Below are 23,683 nucleotides of genomic sequence, written 5' to 3'. Positions count from 1 at the left end.
ATCATTGATTACATACTCTGATGATCTATCGCTTTCCCCACCCCTGCTGATTACTGGCAGTTGAACTCTAGTTTGATACCCTCCAGTCCACTACCACTATCATGACTCCTCCATCTGCCAGTAGGCATTTTTCTCATTCATTCTTGAAGTTCAAAGTCAAAATAAATTTATTCTCAAAGTACATATATATCACCATATACTATCCTGAGATTTATTTTCTTGCAGGCATTCACATTAATTACAAAGAAAGACAAAAGAATCAATAAAATATTGCACACAATAATGATGGACAAACAACCAACGCACAAAAAACAACACATGGCTCAAATACAAAATTAATTTTAAAAATTAATTTTAAAAAATAATAAATAAATAATATAGAGAACATGAGTTGTAGTGTTCTCAAAAGTACAAATCCATAGTTTATGGTAACAATTCAGTATTATTCACTCCGGTTCAGGAACCTGATAGTTGAGGCGATTTAAATGTCAGCCTAGATCAGAGGCAAGAGCGAAGTTTGCTTGCTCTCCATGATGTTCACTCCTCTTTCCAAGGTGCCTGAGCACTGTACTGCTGTTTGGTTAATTTAACCGCCAGCCCAGATAGACTGAAAAGACTGGTTGTTGGGATCCAAGGCAAGAGCTGATTTTGCTCTTTCTCCACAATGGTCCATCCTCTCCCCATGGCACTGAGGCTATGAAGACTGCCCCGGCTGCTGTGCTTCATGCCTAATAATATGATGAACTGATAAGTGAGGCTTTGGGCCTGCTCCAGGCTGCTCTGGGGTTTGGAAACAATTGAAGCAAACACAACATACCAAACCAAAATTGTTTACATGATTTGTGTTTTTTTATCTTGCATGTTGGGTGTTGTTCTTTTATTTTTATTTTTATTTTTTTTCTTTAATTGGTTTTTTTTTTCAGGTTTCTTGCTTTGTGAGTACCCATGAGCAAGCTTGTCAAGGTTGCATAAGTTATATATTCTTTGATAATAAGTGTATTTGAGTCTTGAATTTTGAATCTTGAGGGGTAATAACTGTTCCTAAATTGGTAGTGTGGGACCTAAGGCTCATGTTTTTCCTTCCTGATAGCAGTACTGAGAAGAGAGCATAGCATGGATGATGAGAGTCGTTGTTTTCCTGCGATGCTCTCCTTGTAGATGTGCCCCAATAGCAAAGGGATTCACCAGTGATGGACTGATCCCGAATTATTCCTCCCATCAGCTTTCATCCAAGGATCTTAGTCCAAAATGTTGGCTCTTTATAGAAACTGCCTGACCATCTGAGTTCCTCCAGCATTTTGTGTGTGTATGTGTGTATTACTCGATGGCAGGACCCAGATTAATTGAATTTGGATATGTGTTCTTACATTCTTATATTTCTCATGAAATGGAAGGAAGCCACTTTGGTCATCAAGACCATTCCAGCTCAAAGAAATCCTATTCTTTTTTACTCATTCCCCTTGTAATCCACTCTCGTTCAAATGGCCATGATTCTCCTGCTACAAACCTCCACTCACGTCTCTGGGATGTGAGAGGAAACTGGACCACACAGTCAGAGGTAGAATATGGAATAGCATGGTCACTAGAGGTACAAGGCATCAGCACTATGTGCTGTACTTCAATGCCACCCACTCTTGATTGCATCTACTGAATTTTGTAGAGTTGTGTTGATTGTTGCCTGCACAAATGAATAAACATGACTTTGCAGGTTCAAATCAATTTCAAGACTAAACTTTATTTTTCCTTTGGCATACCTGTGCCAAAAGCATAATTTAAAGATTTTTTTAATGGCATTACTTTTTACTTTACTCGGTCTAGGGGTTTGATTCTTGCTTCGGGATATGTTGGTCTGATGTGTAAGAGCTCCCGGGTTCAAATCCCAGACGAGCTCTGTTTTTTGGTGGAAGGCAGTAGAAATAGGTTCAGAAAGGTAATAAATCAGCCAAGCTGGAACAGCGGAACAGTCTTGGCCTAATTCTGCTCCTATGTCTTTTGGGCATATGGTCTATGGAAATTATGGAACCCTAGAATAAATGACAAATTATTTTCTATATCTTTCTAACAAGCACATTCAGTTACATAAAGTCAATTTACACGTGATGGTTTGTGAACAATTATGAAAGTAGTTTTCCATTACATTGATTAAACTAAACCAAGTTACCTGTGCCACAGAAGTATTTTTAGAGTTCTATTTTATTCAAGCGTTGTGTTTTATATCATGGACCAGGTTCACTTGTTCAAGGCTGATTTTGCGCTTAATGATTCACAAAGTTTTGAGTACAGTCTCAGAAGTCCAATCTCAAATTTACTACAATTTGGGGTGCAATTTCTATTTTTATCACTTTTGAAAAGATTCAACCTTCTTTTCCATTCCCTGCTCATCCCACCATCTGGCCCTCCACACACTCACATGTAATCTTTCCACAGCTTCATAACAAACAATAGAAAAAATGCAATGGCTCCCCACCAAAAGATGACATCACACTTTGGGTCAAATTGTTTTTTTTTCTCTGTGCCTTATCATTCTGACTCCTTAAAGGAAGTCAGTGTGGAAACTTGATACTACAGTATCCATACCTGAGTTTGAAAGGTCAGTCTTTACTGAAGTTATTTGGAGATCACAATGACTCATCAAAGGTTATTAAATCCAGTCTTCTATGGAAACCAATGGATCTAAATTGCAAATGTTCAGCTGAATGACCTAAAGGTTTTTGTCTGCATTCCCAACTGTTAACCTGATCCAGATATTGATTATTGTTTTTTCTAAAGAATTGCTTCCTCTCAATACTTGTGAATATATCTCTTCTATCATTTTTGCTGTTTTCTTGCCTTACCATCAGAATTTAACACCAAGTAGTCATTCAGTTTAATGTCTTGCTGCTTCACTTAAACTTTTTTACCCAAAGAAGTTCCATGATCATTTTCTTTTTAATGCTAGGAAGTTCTTTTTTTTTCAAGCCATTGACCTAATTGATCTACATAATTCCAAACACCGCTGAACACATTTACATGGAGCGTTGCCACAAGAATAAGGTGTCTATCATTAAGGACCCTCACCATCCAAGCTATGCTCTCTTCTTGCTACGACCAACAGGCAGGTGGTACAGGAACCTTAGGTCCTACCCCACCAGGTTCAGGAATAGGCATTACCCTACAACCATCAGGGTCCTGAACTGGTGTGGTGCGGATAACTTCACCCACCAAACCCTGAACTGATTCTACAAACCACATACTCATTTCAAAGAATCTACAGCTGCCATTCTCAGTATTATTCTTTTTCTTTATTTTCCCAGTTGTCCTCTTTTGCACAGTGGTTGTTTGTTAGTCTTTGTTTATATATAGTGTTTCATAAATTCCATCGTATTTTTTTATTTTCCTGTTAATGCCTGCAAGAAAATGAATCTCAGGGTAGCATATGGTAGTATAAGTACTTTGATAATAAATTTACTTTGACTTTGACCACCATTATTGTGATAAAATATTAACAGATGAATAAATGAATAAAAGATCATGACTATTTCAGTCAATGTAGATATTGGAGAATCTGTTCTTATTATTGGATAGTTCAGGGAACAGGGGATTACAGTCTCAAAATTTAATGCATAGTTAAAAATGGGGAGTATTTATGATCTGGAAGTTGCTTTTACAAGACTGGTGGAAACAAAATCAATCCATGTCTTTAAAAGAGAGTTGGAATGGGCATACTAGAGGGAAATACTTGCAGAGCTATTTGAAAGATTCAAAGATCAAAGTATGCAACCCTGAGATTTGTCTTCCCGCAGACAGTTACGAAACAAACCATTCAAAGAAACATCAAACATCCAACACACAAAACAAACAACAAATTGTGCAAATGGCAAAAAAAAATGAATGAATAGCACACAGAATATTAAACATCAAATCGTAGAATCCTTGGAATGTTCAGTTTAGTTCTTTTCGGTTCAATTTAGTGCTGGGTCGCTCATTCACTGCAGGTAGCGGAGCCAGACCGCCACAAAGAAAATTATGCAAATTAGTGATAAAAAGGGAGTAACGAGAAACCAAAAACACACATAACATGAACTGCAGAGTCCTCTAAAAATGAGTCCAGTCCACAGACTGTGTCAATCAAACCTTGCCCAACACCCAAGACTACTACTATGACAGCAGCGAATGAGAGGGAGAGGCAGACCAGGCTGAGCACCTTCTCACCATCTGCTCTCATCTTTGTTGATTTCACACTTGCTCTACACTTCAATCGGCAAGTTGGTCGAGAATTGGAACCGATCATGGGTGTGCGCTCTGCCATTCGGTACATTCGGTTCTCAACTTCGCTCTCAGCCACACCAAATTCCCTTGGAGACAGCGGAAGCACCAGTTCACTCAGTATGCCCAAAAAAAACATGATCAAAACATAAACGACTGGCTCCAATCACACACACATTAGTAGTAGATTTAAAAGAAGATAGTGAAGAAGTAATTTCATGAACTGTTAGCTGGACGTTGCCATTGAGTGGCATTGGTTACTGATGCCACTTTATCACACGGATATGGAGAAAGAATGTAAAAATGGGTCTGTGGGGAAGGATCTGCTAAGAAATGGAATGGAGTGCAAGTTTAGAATTACCTCCTTCTGTGCAGGAATGATTCTATCATCCTTTCATTGCCGCTGTTCTTCCAATGTGAGTTATTTATTCCGAAGCGTACACAATGCTTTAGGAAGAGTTGTAAAATATGTGCTATTTACTAGAGTATTGTACAAGACAAAATTACTGCTATCTTGTTTCATGCATCCTCTGAACTTTTAATAGGGCGATGTAAATGAATGTCTGGCACACAATCTGAGCACTAGCCTATTTTAAAGGAATAACTTTTGAAGCAATTCAATTTGGTAGAATGAATAATGAAGACAATAAATTAAATGGTCCCACAATAACACACACAAATGCTGGAGGCAATCAACAGGTCAGACAGCAGCTATGGAGGGAAATAAACAGTTGACACTTTTAATGGGGAGGAACTATAAAAAAACTTTAGAGACAGCAGAACAACAGTGCTGAAGAATACACAAGAGTCTTTATTAATAAAGGTACTGAATAGAAAAGCAATTTGTGTTGGACCTTTCTAAAATATTAGAAAGCTTCATCTGGTAAATTACATTCAATGTTGGACAATGCATTTTAAGAAGAACACTAAAAGCCTTAGGATATCAAGATGATTGACTGGAATAGTCACATGGAGACTGAGAGATGACCCTAACTGCAAGGATTGGAGTGGAGTCCAAGTCCAAGTTAAGCTGAAAGCCAATAGTTCCCTGATCGGTCAGGGCATCAAAGGATATGGCGAGAAGGCAGGTGTATGGGGTTGAGTGGGATTCAGGATCAACCATAATGGAATGGCAGAGCAGACTTGTTGGGTGAATGGACTAACTCTGCTCCTATGTCTTATGGTTTTATGGTCTTATAGTATGAAGTGATTAGAACTCCAACAGACATGAAGAGAACAGTAGAAGTAAATGAGATTTGATAGAGTTGTTTAACAACAAAAATTGTTTTGATAGAGTAAATGATGAATGATTTCTGTGACAAAGGGAACACATATTTGAAATGACTGACAAAAGAACCTGAGGCTACATTGTGAATCTTTATATTTAACAACTGTGTTCAAAAAGATATTGTCTAAAAAGTTGGTGGAAACAAATTCATCAGCAAAGTTTTTTTAAAGAGAATTAAATACATATTTGTAGTGAAGTGGTTTAACAAGGGATAGAGCATTGACGTGGAGATAATTAGATAGCTTTACCAAAGACAAAATAGTGACATTTCTTGTTGTGTTGTTCTGTGAAAGAGCAGCAATACTGCGACCTGATACCACATGCTGTCACTTCTATTTTTAAATAAAATACTGCAGATGTTGGAAACCTGAAGTAAAAACAGATAATGTTGGAAATATCCAAGAAGTCAGCTGGCATCTATGAAGAGGGAAGCCACATTTCATATTGATGCCTTTGATATAGTACTTCTGTATTGCAGCCTGGATACAGAACAAATCTGGATATAATCACAATGGCCATCATCTCAATTGCAGATTTTGAGAATCTTTCATTGAGATCTATATTTTCATATTACAACTATTTGTATTTATATTGCCTTCAAGGTCTTCTATCTCCACTACCTTTGTAGTAAATATGTCACAGCAAATACTACAAAATCACCTCTCTCCCTACTCCTTCCACTTCCCCACCTTCTTATTTTGCCTTCTGTCCCCTTCTTTTCCAATCTTGATGAAGGGTCTCGGCCCAAAATATCTGACTCTTTATTTCCAAAGATCCTGTCGGGCTTGCTGAGTTCTTTCTGTATATTGTTTGCATTGCGCAAGATTTCCAGCACATGCAGAATCTCTCGTGTTTATGTCACAGCAATTAATTGCGCATTGTGTGAAAGAGAGGTACTTGTCAGCTTTTCTGAACCTTTCGCTTGTGAACTCTTACCAGTTGCCTGCAGTCACAATTTGTCTTGAAATACTGCTTTGGGTGAGCTTTCTGTTATTTCACTGAGTATTTTATGTGTCTCTATGAGATCCCAATCATCCTTCTCCTTTCAAAGCCAAGCAGTTCCAATTGTTTAAGCCATTGACCTAATCTACTAGAATCTGTCTAAACACAAATATAGAAATGGTAATGGGCTTTCAGAGCTGCAGTTTTCCCAGTGCTACTTTGGTATAGATTTAGACCTCTGTTAAAGGAACAGAGCAGCTGAAGTTACATTTTTTTATCATTTTCTCCTTTTGATTCAGATGTTCAGAAAATGCAGAGTTTAGTTTATTTTCCCCTCAGTCAGCTCTATCATGGGCACAAGCTTCCTCAGTATCCTGGACATCTTCAAGGAGTAATGCCTCAAAATGGCAGAATCCATCATTAAGGACCTCCATCACCCAGGACATGCCCTCTTGTTATTGCTACCACAAGCAAGGAGATACAGGAGCCTGAAGGCACACACTTAATGATTCAGGAACAGCTTCTGCCATCAGATTTCTGTATTGACACTGAACCCATGAACACAACCTCACAACTTCCTTTATTTCTGTTTTGGCACTACTTATTTAATTTAACTATTTGATATACATATAATTCACAATTTAAATTTTTTCTGTATTATCATGTATTGCATTGTACTGCTGCCACAAAGTTAATTTAACTTATATATAGTTAAATAATAAAAACTATGAATTACAGTAAGAAGTATATATAAATATATTTCTTTCTGTGATTCATAGTTCTTATCATATTGTATTGCAATGTACTGCTGCGGCAAAACAATAAATTTCACAACATACGATGGTGATATTCAACCTGATTCTGATCCTGGGCTGCGTGGCTCCAGGAGCCTGAAGGGCCTATTCCGCGGTGTATATTAATAAATCAGTAAATATGATTTCTCACACTTCCTGTGGAAAAATGAGCTGGAGCTCTGACAAACCCACACTCAGACCCATGTCAAAATCAAAAAGCGCAGGATAAGCTGTTAGTCCAGTTGAAGATGTTTGGTATGAATCCCCAAATCATAAGGATTTTCCACAGGGGCACAATTGAGAGCATCCTGACTGGCTGCATCACTGCCTGGTACGGGAACTGTACTTCCCTCATTCGCAGGAACTTACAGAGAGTGGTGTGGACAGCCCAGCACATCTGTGGATGTGAACTTCCCACTATTCAGGACATTTACAGTGACAGGTACGTAAAAAGGGTCCGAAGGATCACTGGGGACCTGAGTCACCCCAACCACAAACTGTTCCGGATGCTACCATCTGGGAAACAGTATCGCAGCATTAAAGTCAGGACCAACAGGCTCCAGGACAACTTCTTCCACCAGGTATTCAGTCTGACTAATTCATGCTGACACAATTGTATTTCTAAGCTATATTGACTGTTTTGTTGTATGTCTTACTGTACATACTACTTATCACAAATTACAAACATTTGTACTATAATTTGCACATTGTACATTCGGACGGAGATGTAACGTAAAGATTTTTGCTCCTCACGTATGTGTAGGATGTAAGAAATCAGGTCAATTCAATTCAATATCCCTCATTCTAACTGATCATGAGCACTTTCTCAAGACTGCCTTGATCTCGAGAACAACACAGGGTTGACACGCAAGTGTTTTCAAGTGGGCACCATCTTCCCTCCATTTTTCATCGATTAGCCCGCTACATCTCCGGAGGGCTCGACGATGACTTCTGGTGTCCCAGAGTGACTCCACCTGCACCCCCCCCCCCATTGTGTCTTCCCACTTTCTTGATGCTATCCAGGAGAAGTCTTTATGCTTGATCCAAAGCTAGTGATTGCTTCTTTCTGCCACCTCTGAAGTGGCTCTGATGGTTTGCTGTAGAGTCTGACTATGGACCCCCAGCTCCTTCAGTAATTTAATGGTGAATGTGGCTATAAGTCCCTACAGCTACGTCCATCAGACAAACTGTGGCTTTCCAGCCCCATCGCTGAGCTTCAGCTACTGGATCTACAGAGCAAAGCCTCGTGCACTCATATGCTTCAGCCACTGAATTCTCCCACAGGACTGTGAGTTCCACCATGTAGACCAGGGGTGTCAAACTCAAATACACAGTGGGCCAAAATTTTAAAATCGGTACAAGTTGAGGGCCGGACTGGTTCAGCGTTTATTGCAAAACTTATTGAAATGAATTTATTACACATATTAACCTGGAACTAACAAAGCTTAGGTTATTGCCTACAGAAACAACATTGAACATTAAACAAATAAATAAATAATCAGTTGCATTTATTTCTTATGGCTTTATCTGCAGCTTTTTCCGGAGTAGTTTCTAATTAAAACATTTTTCCACAGGCCAACACTCTGTGACTCACACTAGTCTAAGCCAGATACTTGGCATCTCATCTTGGATGCAAGTTCATCAATGTTTGGAGTCAGGCTCTGAGCTGAGGAAATCCTCAGAATTGAGTGAAGTTGTTCATCAGAAAGATGACTCCTGTGTGATGTTTTGTTTATCTTCATCAAAGAGAACAGTTGTTCACTCAGATATGTGCTGCCAAACATAGAGAGCATTTGAGCAGCTTGGATACGCAGCTGGGGCATTGTGTCGGGAATGAAACGTAGAAACTGTACAGCACCCACCGAGTCATACTTTGCCTTGAGTGTGTCACTACATTGGAGTTCAATCAGCTCCATTTGTATGTTGGTTGGTGCGCTTTCCACGTCAGCTGCAAATGGATTACTGAGCAGTTCAAACCTGCTTTTTTGGGCTTCAAAGTCGGCAAATCGCCGTTGGCACCAAGTATGCTAAGTTTTTCGGCAAACTTTGCACGTGGGAACACTGTGGTAGAAACCTGCTCTTTCATAGTTTGGCAACACGGAAAATGGCTCAAGTTTTCTTGCTGCATCTGCGTCTCCCACAGGCGCAGCTTGGTTTTAAAAGCCCTCACTGCAGCATACATGTCTGTGATCACACGACCCCGCCCCTGAAGCTGCAGGTTGAGCGCATTGAGATGGCTTGTGATGTCACACAGAAACGCCATTTCACAAAGCAACTTTTTATCCCGGAGCTCTGTTGTGTCTTTCCCTTTGCTTTCCATGAACTGACAGATCTCCTCACGCAACTCAAAACATCTTTTCAGCACTTTTCCTTGGCTTAACCATCGCACATCTGTGTGATAGGGCAAATCATTATATTCTGAACCCAACTCCTCCAGAAACGATTTGAACTCGCGGTGATTTAAACCTTTGGCTCTTATGAAGTTAACTGCTCATGTTATGGTGCTCATTATATGTTCCATTTTCAAGGCTTTGCCACACAACGATTCCTGGTGTATGATGCAGTGATAAGCTGTCAGCTCACCTGCGCCGTTTTCCTCCCGCATCTTCTCCCGGATCCTGCCCACCAATCCACTCTTTTGACTGCACATCGCGGGCTTCTGTTTCTTGTCCAGATGCTTGTATTTGTCGTGGTGTTTCGTTTCATAGTGTCGTCTTACGTTATATTCTTTAATTACAGCCACACTGTCTCCACACACAAGACAAAGAGGTTTGCCCTTTATATCTGCGAACATATACTCTGCCTCCCACCTGCCTTGAAAACCCCTGTTTTCAAAGTCCACCTTTCCTTCAGCCATTTTTGGGGTGAGGGATAGCTGAAAGTTGACCACACGTGACTAGCGCCATAAGGATGCTGATGAGAGACTAAGGCAAGCGTGAGCAATGCACTGGCAGTGCATTGTGGGATTTGTAGTATTAGTGGTGCATGCAATATACCGGCAGACCAGCTCTAATAGAAAAAAAAATTATTCATTAATGATATTCAGGAAATAAGCCAGGGAAACCGAATAAACACTAAAAACCCTGAAAACCTGGTACCTGAATAAACTCAGCATTAGCCATATCATACGCCATTGGCACTTCAATTACTGGGGCCAGCTTTAATAGTAATTAGATATTATCTCGCGGGCCAAAGATAATTCCACCGCGGGCCGGGTTTGGCCCGCGGGCCTTGAGTTTGACATATATGATGTAGACGACCTGTAATGAATTGGACCAGAGAACCAAATCTGGCCTAAGGCTGGTGGAAAGGTGAGTGGTTTATTGATATTCACCAGCATTTTCAAGTCACAGACCACGTTCATCTGTCCTATTTTTGGCTTGGAAGGGAGATTAGTTGGTCTTTTCCCTCCCTCCCAGACGAATGCTGCTGGTGTCAGAGCATTAGTCATTCTAGAAGGCAAGGAGTTGTTTGCTATCCCCTTCGTCTTGATTGCTATTACCAGACGGTTCAAGACCTGGTTATGATGCAACATGTATCTGCTTTGTGTGAGGCTGGTTTTGCAGCTTGCCAGGATATGCTTGAGGGTTGCCAGAACTGGGCACAGGGCACAAGTTGGGCCCTCACCGAGCCTCTGGTGGAGTTTTTTTTGTGAGGGAAACACAACATATGTAGCTCTGAAGAGAAAGCTGTTTGCTTCCATCTCCCATATGTCCTTCCAGCTGATTTTCCTCCACTCAGTGCATTCTCACTCCATCCATTGCCCCCTGTTTAGCCAAGGAGATGACCTTTGCACATCTGACCAACTCTTCTTGTCACCACATGTCCTGGACAACCATCTTCCTTCACTCTGGAATTGAGGCCTTGTTCTAGATAGATCCTCTTGCTGCCAGACCAAATCCACTCCTGCTCTGTGGGACCTGCCCCACAATGTCTCTATATCTAAGGACTACTGTTGCATCCTGCACCACATCAGCTGGAGTCCATTTCCACCCAGTTGATAAGATCCGTGCAGCGTTACTGATGGTCTTGTCATAAGAGTCTTAGAGCGTCATCTGTAGATGTACCTTAAACCACTTTAATTCCTCTGTAAAGCCAGTGAAACGTAGTTCAAGGACTCCTTTGCTATAGAGACTGTTGTTACTGACACACCTTGGGGCACTGAGCCACTTCTGTACAAATGATGTGATGGTTGGCTCGGGCTTCTTCACGATTGTTAGTGGGACCACATAGAGAGTGACTGGCCTCATTACCCGGAGTAGGTGTCCAAACTATGCACCAGAACTTCAGTTTTCCAGGCAGTGTGGTCTTGTCAGTGTTATCCAGGCCATTGGCAATGTGTTGGTTTAGTTGCTGTATCTACTTTTTGTCTGTGAGGCTGGTGTTGCACCATCCCAGGCTTTTGACATGCTGTTCAGACACTATTTGAAAATGGGTCATCACCAATGAAGAACTTTGTCTTTCAGCACTCCCTTAACTATGGAGAAGCTCTGTGACTTGCTGGGTTTGATTTTCAATCTGGCCCACTTGATCGACGATATCAAGTCCTTTGAAATGTGCAGAAACAGAAAACACATTGGCATTTATATGTTATCATTGTGATAATTGCTTGCAGAGTTATTCCACTGGAGTGATCTATTTCAACTGCATCTTTTGATGCATCAATCTCTTATCAAACAACTTCAAAACATCATTCTCCTCTTATTTTGCCTCCAATATACTTACAGCTCATTATTAATTTGACATGATTCTCTTTAATGCGGGCCATTCATTTTTCTGTTGTCCTTGCCTTTTATCATTGTGGACACATTAGGTAAACAAACTGAAATTTCTATTGGTATTCCATATTTATGTCTTATTTGGTCTTTCTACTTCGCATTTCAAATTAAAAATGAAATCGTTTTCTGAAAAGCCACAAAAGTCTGTAATAAAATTCTTCTTATTATAAATGTTGATTAATACTTACTTTCATGAAAATGTCAATAAATTTATTGATCTGCAGGTTATTTTTTTTGAAAAGACATTTCATTGCTGCATTCTATATCATAATTTATTGATGATTTACATAAATGATCAGATTCAGATGAGTGACAAATCAAATATACTTGAACTATTATTCCTCAATTTAATACAGAAATTGTTAAGAACAAACTAACTCTAAATATCATATTCATTATAGAAGAGTCAAGAAATGTGTGCAGAATGCCTGTCTATCAGATCTAATTTAACAAGTCCCTTTAACACACTTGCTGTTGTAGCAGTATTAGCCAACAATAAAGAAAGATATTGAAGGGCAAATGCACAGCAGTCTGATCACTCCGTTTAAAAAGGATCCCATTTCACGACATGTGAAATTGCTGAATAATCCAAACAGACTGTCCAGTGCAATTTTGATAAATCTCTGCTTGATTGAAAATAACATCACTGATGTAGAATAGCATGACTAAACATTAAGTGGAGGTGCAACCCAGAAAGCAGAACAAGGATGTCATACTTGCAATTAAAAATCATTGCTTTTTCCAATTCATTAGGGACTGAGTAAGAATTTGCAGTTAGCAAAAGTGCACGTGGGAAGCATATCATAACAAAATTTACCTCATCGTCCTGTGGGTGATCTATTCCCACTTTCCTTTTAAAATTCAGTATAGTAAACTTCTGTTTAACTGCCCAGAGGCTACATATGGTAGATACACAAAATCTGAAATTAAAAAAAAACAAAAATGCTGGAGCTGTCAATATGAAAGTTCCTGTGGGGAGAGAAACAAAGCTAATAATTCACCTCAATGTCCAAGTATCAGACATGTTCCTTTATTATTTTATTTATTTTACTGTTTAATAATTATTACAGCAACAGTACTCAGTGCTAGATAGAGTTGCATATTCCTGACTGGAAACTCAAAAATTTAGCCTTATATTTCACCTTCTGGTGAACAAATTCCCCTCGTACCTACTTCTATTCCCCACTCTGACCATTCACTTCTTCTCACCTACCTATTACTTCCCCTGGGTCCTCTCCTCTCTAATTTTCTTCTATTGTACACTCTGCTCTCCTATCAGATTCCCTCTTATCCAGCCCTTGACTTTCCCTACCCACATGGCTTCACCTATCACATTTCCAGTTGGCCTCCTTAACCTCCCCCACCTCCTTTTCTGGAATCTTCTCCTTTTCCTTTTCAATCCTGATGAAGGGTCCTCAGTCCAAAACGTACTCTTTTCCATCGATGCTGCCCGACCTGCTGAAGTCCTCCAGCACTGTTTTGTGTGTTGCTTTGGATTTCCAACTTCTCCAGATTTTCTCATGTTTATTTTACTGATGTAATTGTTTATCAAAATTTGCCAAATGAATTTTACCTACTATTTTTATTCTGAATTCCCCTGCTGTATATTTTGATTTGGCTGGTTTGTGGCAGCTGCTGTAAAGGCAGCCAACTGCATTAATCTCTTCCAAAGAAAGATATCATGAAGCGATGTGGATCAGTGGTAGTACAAAGTAATATTGGGTGACAGCATCTGTCACTTCGCTTCATCACTGAACTCCACATGGGGAATTCACCTTTCCAATCTCTGCCTCGATAGATGCCTCCCTGGTACGTCCAGTCAGTGAATTGTCCATCTGTATCTGATACAGGTAAGTCCGAGTAGGCAGGGGCTGTGAGCCGCAGGTAGCATCCAGTTCAGATCTCCCATTATGCTGGTGCTGTTTTGTCCTCCATTGACCAATTCCACCTGCAATGAATTTTCTTAACCCATAGCTCTATTCTCATATGATTCAGTTTCAAAGTAGGGATAGCACCAGTATCTTTGCAAACAGATGCAAATCATAAGGACTTCATTGGCACTCACATGTTGAGTGTGTGAAAGTGAGCCACTGTTCTTCCAAATGCAAAAGTATCTTCTCCCCAGTTACCACTGAATGAAATAAGATATCAAACCGAAGTTTGAAGTAGGGAATGAGAGAGTGGCATTTTACAGGGTTGGGGGGGGGGGGGGGGGAGGGGATTTGAAACTGCAAGTCTTGTCGGGAGTGTATCACTGTTTGAAATAGTGAGAGAATGACATCTTGCAGGGTGCGAGACTGTTGAAACTGCATGTGTCATTAAGAGTGAGTCATCGCTTGAGCCAATAAAAAGAAAGGAGATATAAGCATTGTTGGAGTGGCGCAGTGTTAGAGTGGCCCGGCTATGGCTCAGTAGACCAGGTCGATAACAGACTAGAGGAAACAGAGATGTAGGCTCTAAGTAAGCTGCCAGTAAGTTTTAGTGTGATAGATAGTGTGCTAAGAATGGGTCCGGAGATAGTTGGATGTTTCTTGTGTGAGACCTCCAGTCTCCCTGATAACTATATTTGCACAAAGTGCACCAAGCTGCAACTCCTTAGAGATCATGTTAAGGAACTGTCACCACAGCTTAATGACCTGCGGCCCATAAGAGAGAATGAGGAAGCAATAGGTAGGAGGTAAAGGAAGAGAGTCACCCTTAGGTTGAAAGGGCAGGTACTTGGGTGGTTTTCAGGAGAGAAAAAGGGAATAGGCAGCCAGAGCAGGGCTCCTCTGGGGCCATGGGGATGGGGAAACAATCTACCAGGGAGAGCTGATCCATTCTTTGGCACTGAGTCTGGTGTTGTGGCTCAGAAGTGTAGGGGAGGATAAGAAGTGATCAGTAGTGATAGGGAATGTGTTGGCTGATGATACAGAAAAGAGGTTTTGTGGATGAGAATGACATTCCTGGATGGTTTGTTGCCTCCTGGGTGCAGGGTCAGGGACATCTCGGATTGAATCCACGGCATTCAAATTTGGACAGGTGAGCAGCCAGAGGTCATGGTCTATGTTGGGACCAATGGCATGGGTAGGACGGATGACAAAGTCCTGCAAGGTGTATTCAGGGAGTGAGGTGCCAAGTTAAAGGAGAGGATCTCCAGGATTGTTACCCATTCCATGAGCTAGTAAGACCAGAAATAGGAAGATCATACAGCTTAGGATTGGGTGCAGGGAGGAGGGCTTCAGACTTTCGGATCATTGGACACTCTTCCAGGGAAGGAGAGACTTGTACAGAGGGATGGTTTTCAGCTGAAATGGTGGGGGACTAATGTCCTAGTGGAAAGGATTGTTAGTTCTGCATGTGATAGAGCGGGACGGATTAAGGGAAAGGGGAGGCATTACTAGTCGGGGAAAATGTCACTGAAGTGCTCAGAGAGGACAGACTGGAGAGTTCATCTGGTGACAGTTTATGGGTGGAACTGATGAATAGGAAATGTATGACCGCATTAATGAGATAATTATAGACTACCCAACAGTCTGTAGGATTTAGAGCAGCAGATCTGTAGAGAGATCACAGACTGTTGCAAGAATATAAGGTTCTGACAGCAGGCGAATTTAACTTTCACATATTGACTGAAACTGAGATGTGATAGAGTTTGTCAAGTGTTCAGAAAAATTACCTTCATCAGTCCATGGAAGTCCCAACTAGAGAGAGTACAACACTGTATCTCCTGTTAGGGAATGAGACAGGTCAGGTGATAGAAATTTGTGTATGGAAACATTTTGCATCTAGTGATCATAATGCCATTAGCTTCAAGGTAATTATGGGAAAGGAAAGGTCTTGTCCTCAGGTTGAGGTCCTAAATTGGCGAAAGGCAATCAGCAAGGATCTGGTAAGTGTGGATGGGGACCGGTTGTTTTCTGTCAAAGGCGTACCTGGTAAGTTGAAGTGAAATTTTGTGAGTACAGTGCTTGTATGTTTCCGTCAGAATAAAAGGCAAAGAAAACAGATTTATGGAACGTTGGTTTTTGAGAGATATTGAGGCCCTGGGTAAAAAAAAAAGGAGGTGCATAGCAGGTATAGGCAGGTAGAAACAAATAAGATACTGGAGGAGAGAGATAACTGCAGGAGAACACTGAAGGAAATCTGGAGGGGTAAACAGAAGACATGAGGTTGAAGGAGAATCCCAAAGGCTTCTACAGATATACTAAAAGCAAAAGGAATAGCAAGGACAAAACTGTTCCTCTGGAAGATCAGAGCGGTAATCTATGCTTGGAGCTGAACGAGATGGGGACATCTTAAATGGATTTTTTTTTCATTGATATTTACTGATGAAATGAACACGGAGTCTATAGATGTGAGGAAATGCAGCAGCGAGATTATGGACCCTGTACTGATTACAGAGAAGGAGGTGCTTGCTGTCTTGAGGCCAGTTAGGGTGGATAACTCCCCAGGGACTGCCAAGGCGTTCCCTTGATCCTGTAGGAGGCTGGTGTAGAAAGTTTAGGGTGTCCAGCAGAGATATTTAAAACATCCTCAGGAATGGGTGAGGTGCCAGAGGATTGGAGGATAGCTAATGTTGTTCTTTTGTTTAAGAAAGGTTCTAAGTATAAGCCAGGAACTTAAAAGCCAGTGACTCTGACATCAGTAGTGGGCAAGTTATTGGAAGGTATTCTAAAGGACTGGATATGTAAGCATTTGGATAGAAAGGAAAAGGAACTGATTACGAATAGTCAGCACGAGTTCATGTGTGGTAGGCTACGTCTAATCAATCTTATCGACTGGAGGCCTATGACTGGTGGAGTGCCATGGGGTTTGGTGCTGGGTCTGCTGTTGCTTGTCATCTAGATGATAACGTGATTAATTGAATCAGTAAATTTGCGGGTGACACCAAGATTGGGAGTACAGAGGACAGCGCAGCGAAGAAGATAATCAATGCTTACAGCGGTATCTGGATCAGCTGGAAAAAATTGGCTGAAAAATGGCAGGTGGAATTAAGTGCAGAAGTGTAAGGATTTGCATTCTGGTATGACCAACCAGGATAGGTGTTACATTGGTGAACAGAAAGGCACTGAAAAAAGTGGTGGAATACAGGGATTTGGGAATAAAGTGGTATCACAGGTAACTAGAGTGGTAAAGAAAGACTAAGGCACATTGGCCTTGATAGATTAAAGTATTGAGTGCAGGAGTTGGGATGTTATGTTAAAGTTGTATAAGACATTGGTGAGGCCTAAGTTGGAGTACTGTGTGCAGTTTTGGTCACCTATCTACAGGAAAGAAGTAAATAAGATTGAACGAGTGCAAAGAAAATTTACAAGGATGTTGCTTTGGTGAACTACATAGACCTGTCTGGACATGCCCCCCTTGCTGACTGCTCCCGTGGCTCCTCCCACGGACCCCGGTATAAAGGCGATTGGAGACTGAGTCCCAGCCTCAGTCTCCAGGATGTAGTATGGTGGACAATTGCTGCTTGTTCTTTCTTCCAGCCAATAAAAGCCTATATCTCACCTCACGTCTCCGAGAGTTATTGATGGTGCATCAGTGGCAATGAGGTTAGGTGAGACTGTAAATAGAGTACTTGGGCTAAGAGTGAAAGGTGAAATGTTTCAGGGGAACATGAGGAAGAACTTCTTCACTCACAGGTGGTGAAAGCACAGAACGAGCTGCCAGCACAGGTGGTGGATGCGGGTTCAATTTCACCATTTAAGAGAAATTTGGATAGGTACATGGATGGGAGGGATATGGAGGGCAATTGTCTGGGTACAGGTCGAGAGGAGTAGGCAGATTAATAGTTCAGCACAGACTGGATTAGCTAAAGGGCCTGTTTCTGTGCTGTAGTGTTCTTAAATGTCCTTTAGTTGTTCTCCAAATGTGGTATTTGATTACATTGTGGAAAGGTTTACAATGGTTTCACAATATAATTTCCACAATGAAAACTGAATTTTTTTCCTACAGTAATATTTCTCCTATAACAGTTCAGTTACAAATACAGGATTCCACAAAAGATTTGGTTAATTAACATAATGCAAAAAATCACTACTGACTTTTTGAAGTTTGATCAGCAAGCTGATTAGTAGACCTGAGGATTTAATGATATTCAAAACCTACATATTGGTTTGCCTGGTCCAGTTGTGTTGTTTCTTCACTCACAGAGATTTTGATGGAAGAACTAAACAAACAAACAAATGGAAATAAAGTTTTGCCTCATTTAAATTACATGCAGCTTGCTCTTCAAAGTCATTTTGTCATGACGGAGTATCATCTCAAGGGCAGATTTACTGCTGGAACAAATTATGAGACACTGAAGTATGAACCAGCTAGATATTTCTTCCGGAATTATGTGTTTTGTTACCATAGCGATATCGTCATGACCACACCAGCAAAATAGAAACTGCTAATGTGTTTTAAATAAAAGCATACAGAATAGCAGATGAGGTGCTATTTCCACTTTTGTTCAATTCAGGTCAAAATCCTGCACCTCAGAAAGAAGGGAAAGGTTGGATCAGAAATTATAATGTTGTTATACATGTAATGATAATTATTACTGCATTGTGTGAGGAACGTAAATTTGCTAATCATTCAAAAAGGCCAATACTTCATGTATAGAAACTCGCCAATGATCCTTTTTCACCACTTAAAGTAAATCAAAATGTTGATTTTGTTTCCCCTAGTTCAATAAATTTGCAGGGGTGTTACAACCTGGGTTAAATTCCCACTGCTGCCTGTAAGATTTTCCCCCATGATTGCATGTATTTCCTCCAGGTGCTCTGGTTTCCTCTCTCAGTCCAAAGTTGTACCGGTTGGTAGGTTAAATGTTCATTGTAAATTGTCCAGTAATTAGGTTAGGGTTAAATCAAGGAAATGAGTATGACCTTGGGGGATCTTAGAGAGGCAGTTTCCAACAGAAGGCTCGGTGTGCAGGTGTCCATGAAGTCACGAAGAGTCGGACTTGACAATGACTGAACAACTAATTCAGGGGTCGTTGGGCGGCACAGCTCAAATAGCTAGAAGGGCTTATTCTGTTTTCTATCTCAATAAGTAAATAAATAAACTATTTCAAATCAATTCAAATCAAATCAAGTTTAATTGCTATTCAAACCACGCCTGGACATGGCTGAATGAGACAGTGTTTCTCTGCAGCCAAGGAGGAAAAACTTACAAGCGCATTCCAAGAAAAGGGGGGGGGGAGAAAGAAAAGAACATTATCATGTAAGAAAACAAATTTTTAGTCCAAGTCCCGCAAATTGATGATTCCTGGCAGTCCAGTCTGTAATTCCACTGATCTAACATTGGAGGGCAACACCAACAGGAGCAGACAACACCAGCCGAGCTTGGATGACATGCTACAACACAAGCCTGAGGTCTAGTCCTAGCTACAACCAATGTGACACTGCTGCCTTGCCGCCTGCCTTACCTCCAAACAAGGGAAGCAGGCTGCAGCAATCAATGTCCATCACAAAAGAAATGGTAATTGAGAACCAAAACCTTTTTATTAATGCCTACCCTATCTAAAATTCATCTGAAGATGAACTATTCAGAATTGTTGGGTATATAGTAAAAAGAGGACAAGGTGGATAAGGACTTGCAGGAAAGTGGCTTGCATTCACTATAATCAGACTGCAAAAACACCTCCACGGTAATTAATCTGATTAAAACAATCTAACTCTACCAAGCAGAAATCAGAAAGAGGTAGATGCACAATTTAAATCTAAAAAGATTTTTTTAAAAAATTACCATGAAGTTCCTGCCTCATTTGTAAAACATGGGAATGATAACTTCACCTTTGCAAAGTGATCATAAAATATTTAGTCTACTTGCAGGTTTTAATAATTTAAGGCATTTGAAATAATGAAGTAATTCTCTTACACAGAATAAAAGTCTGAAAAACAAACTTCTGTCTGGGAACAAGCAGTGTGGCATTCACGCAGAAGAGGTAGGTTTGTTTTGTCATGATTTGGTAAACACACTTGAATAAGCTAGAAGTATCTTTAGGCATTTAAATTAATGCTGATATTTTTCATCCCTTATCTTGCTTCTGCAGTCCAAACGGATCCAGTCACAGCTTAAGGAGCTACGTTATGGGAAGAAGGATTTGATTTTTAAGGTGAGACCACAATTGCATGAGTCAGCATGATTTACATAGGTAAGGTGTAACACTATGATAAGACTATTAATATTTCCACTTCTGAACAAGTACCGATTAAATATCATTTCCAAATATATAGAGGATAAAAACTTCTAAGTCATAAATCTACACTCAGTGGTCATTGTATTAGGTACAGCTATACACGTTCTAGGTAACGCAAATATTTAATCAACCAATCATGTGCCATCAACTCGATGCATAAAAACATGCAGACATAGTGAAGAGGTTCAGTTGTTCAGAGTAAACATCAGAACAAGGAAGAAATATGATATGAATGATTTTGACTGTGGAATGATTGTTGGTGCCAGACAGGGTGATTTGAGTATCTCAGAAACTGCTGATCTCTTGGGATTTTCAGGCACAGAGAACTGTGAGAAACAAAAAAAAAAATCCACGGAGTGACATTTCTGTGCGCAAAGGTACCTTGTTAACGAGGGAGGACAGCGGAGAATGACTAGACTGGTTCAAGCTAACAGGAAAGTGACAGACACTCATATAACCACATGTCATCACAGTGGTGTGTAAAAGAGCATCTGTAAATGCGCAACATGTCCAACCTTGAAATGAATGGACCACAGCAGCAGAAGACCAGAAACATACACTCAGTGGCTACCTTATTAAGTACAGGAGGTTACTAGTAAAGTGGCCAGTGAGGGTACAGCTGATCAGGAAAAACTACAGACATTATTTCTGGAGAAATTATTTTTCACCATCACCAATCAAAACAGCTGATTATTTTTTAGAGCATATCACATAAAACAGTTCAGCACAGGTTAAGGATATTCAGCCCGTGATATCAATGCTGACCATAAAGTTAATTTACAGTAATCTCCCTTAATGGTGTGTGTTCTATATCCTTCCATTCCATGCCTGTTCATGTGATTATCTATAAGCCTCTTAAACACTGCTTGTATCTGTTTCTACCACTTTGTTGGGACAATTCAGTGTTTAAAAAAAAAACTGGCCAACTGTCCCCCTTTACCTTAAAGCTATTGCTCTATTATTTGACATTTTCAACTTTATTCCCATCAAGGCAAATACTAGAGATTCTGGAAGTCTGTACAAATCAGGCAACAGTTGTGACAAATGCAGTTGAGCTAATGTTTCATCTCAACTCAGATGTAATATTGAATGAATTTTGAGTTAGCTTAAGTCTTGCTCCTGACTGCTGTAATGAGTATTTCCATTATTTTGTTACTGCTTCTTTTCCTAGTCATCATTTTTATATGCTGTGTCAATATGACATGGGCAATCATGGTCTTCATGATAGCTCTTGGCAAATTTTTCAGCAGAAGTGGTCTGCCATTGTCTTCCCTGGGCAGTGCATTCACAGGATGGGCTGTACCAACCATTAATCAATACTCTTCAGAGACCGGGCGTCAGCTGCTGTATTCCCAGAACTTGCAATATTCACCGGCTTCTCTTTCGACCATCCACTCCCTACTTCCATGGGTTCACGTGATCCTGATCAGGGGAGCTAAGCAAGTGTTCCACCTTGTCCAAGGATGAGCTGCAGGCTTGTGGAGGGAAGGAGTGTCTTACATCTTCTTTGGTAGAGATGTATTGTCTATCTTATCACCCATACTTTTTAGTATATTATATCATTAAGGCTTTTATTCCTTTTAAAGGATTTACAGTCCAATCTCTATATAGCTTTGAAGTAAAATGAACTAATTATGGGGAATGTAGCTGAATAAAATTAGTTTTAATGTTGAGAATTATAACAAATAAAGTAGTTTTTTTTTCTCTTACTAGACCAACTAGAAGCAATGGAGTTTGATTTTCCAATGGAAACAACCCACTTTCCAGAATCACCTCTAGAGATTTTATAAAAATATTCACAGGTTAACTGTACTATTAGCAAAACTCTAATGGTCACTTTCTATTTTAGTTTCTGATTTCCAGAAATTCACTTGTATTTTTATGAAGTAGTTGGTTTATTTTTTTGTAATCAGTAGAATAGTTTTAGGTATTGACCCAACTTGTGTGGCTATTATTTGTCAATGGCCCTGAGCATTTCTGCCTACAAAAATCCAAAGAGACTTTCCGATTTTCCAAAGTTTATTGCTGCCAGGGATCAGTTCAAATGATCCCCTAGGAAACATCAAGTGTGATAACATTAGAACAGCTGAGTACTCTTAGCAGCAAACAAAATTGCAGAAAACACAATTTCCAACTTGCTTTTAAAATCTATTACAGAGGTATAAATAAAGACTGGGATATAAGCTAAAAGTAGGAATATCATAAATGAGCACTTAAAATATAAAAATGCATTTGTTTCAAAATCCATCATGTTTTGCCATTTTTATGTGTGGAAATTGCAATGCACATACGTGACTGCAATTTGGAGCTAGGCACATTGTTTATCAGTCACTGGCACCATCTTAAAATTCACAGACAATAACACAAAGTATGAGAATATCTGGGTTTTTACTTCAGTGGTTCTTGGCAGTGCTTAGATTCACTTCAGTTCAAATGGATTTTCTTGCTTGCAGGGGAGACGGTTGTAATTGGTGCAGTCCATGCAGGGGAGCTGAATTTGCTGTAATTAAACCGCATAAGTGTTTGCAAATCTGAAACCTGTTGGTAGTTTCACAGAGCAAATGATTAAGAGTTTTGCTGCCATTACCACCACAAAATACTGGCAATTACAAAATAAAACCATCACGTCTCAAGGTTTGTTTTTTCATTTAGCTAATCCATACAAGAATGGCAAAATAGATAATTAAATGGAGAATTAAGAAAGTAAAATTTTGTGAATTATATTTTGACCTTGGTTTCACTATGAAGACTGGAGAAGTTCTGAGCAAGGTGCCATAAGGTATATGAACGGGAGTAAGGCAGGTATAATGAAGAAACTGTATGTTAACACAGCACGTGTATTTACTTAGATACACGTTAGAATCATTGAGAGATGTAGAAAATAAATGCTATGTTTCTGTTTGCGAAGTCTACGTTCAAATGTGCTATACTCTGGGTTGGTCACGTGGTAAATTATATCCCATGGTTGGAAGAAAATAAATCACATCAGTTGTCCCATTCCTAAAGGAAGAATATTTTAAAAGGTGTCATAAATTTTAGGTGAAATGAGAACAGAGTGATTTATAATTCAGCATGAATCTAAATATCCAACAAAGCCAAAGGGGGTATTTTTTTCCAACTTAAGAAAAATGTAAGTTATTATAATCCAGGTTTTAGTAGATGTGCACTGAATTGCCATAAGTTTAGAGCTGAACGAGGTAGGCATTTGTGAGTTCAAAGTAAAATTTATTATCAGAGTACATACATGTCACCATGAACAATCCTGAGATTCTTTACTCTGCAGATATACTTAGCAAATCTATAGAACAGTAACTGTAAACAGGATCAATGGACAACAAACTTTGCAAATGCAGACATAGCTAAATAGTAATAAGTAACGAGCATAATATAACTAGATAAAAGAGTCCTTAATTTATTCCCTTTGATGGTTGAGGTGTAGTAACTGTTCTTGAATTTGGTGGTGCAAGTC

General features: G+C 39.8%; 1 protein-coding gene across 3 annotated transcripts in view; it reads left to right on the top strand.

Annotated features, from left to right (window-relative positions):
- luzp2 (leucine zipper protein 2) overlaps positions 1 to 23,683 on the top strand; it is a 409,997-nt gene that overhangs the window by 254,702 nt on the left and 131,612 nt on the right. For all 3 annotated transcript variants that reach the window (XM_059976016.1, XM_059976014.1, XM_059976015.1), the window contains 2 exons: positions 19,897 to 19,959; positions 20,068 to 20,130. In XM_059976016.1, the coding sequence (XP_059831999.1) occupies positions 19,897 to 19,959; positions 20,068 to 20,130 (126 nt within the window). The remainder of the gene's footprint in view (positions 1 to 19,896; positions 19,960 to 20,067; positions 20,131 to 23,683) is intronic.

Source organism: Hypanus sabinus, chromosome 7, assembly GCF_030144855.1.
Source record: "Hypanus sabinus isolate sHypSab1 chromosome 7, sHypSab1.hap1, whole genome shotgun sequence".
NCBI classification, from domain to species: Eukaryota; Metazoa; Chordata; class Chondrichthyes; order Myliobatiformes; family Dasyatidae; genus Hypanus; species Hypanus sabinus.
Note: the sequence above shows the minus strand (reverse complement) of the source record. Positions and strands in the feature narration are given on the sequence as shown.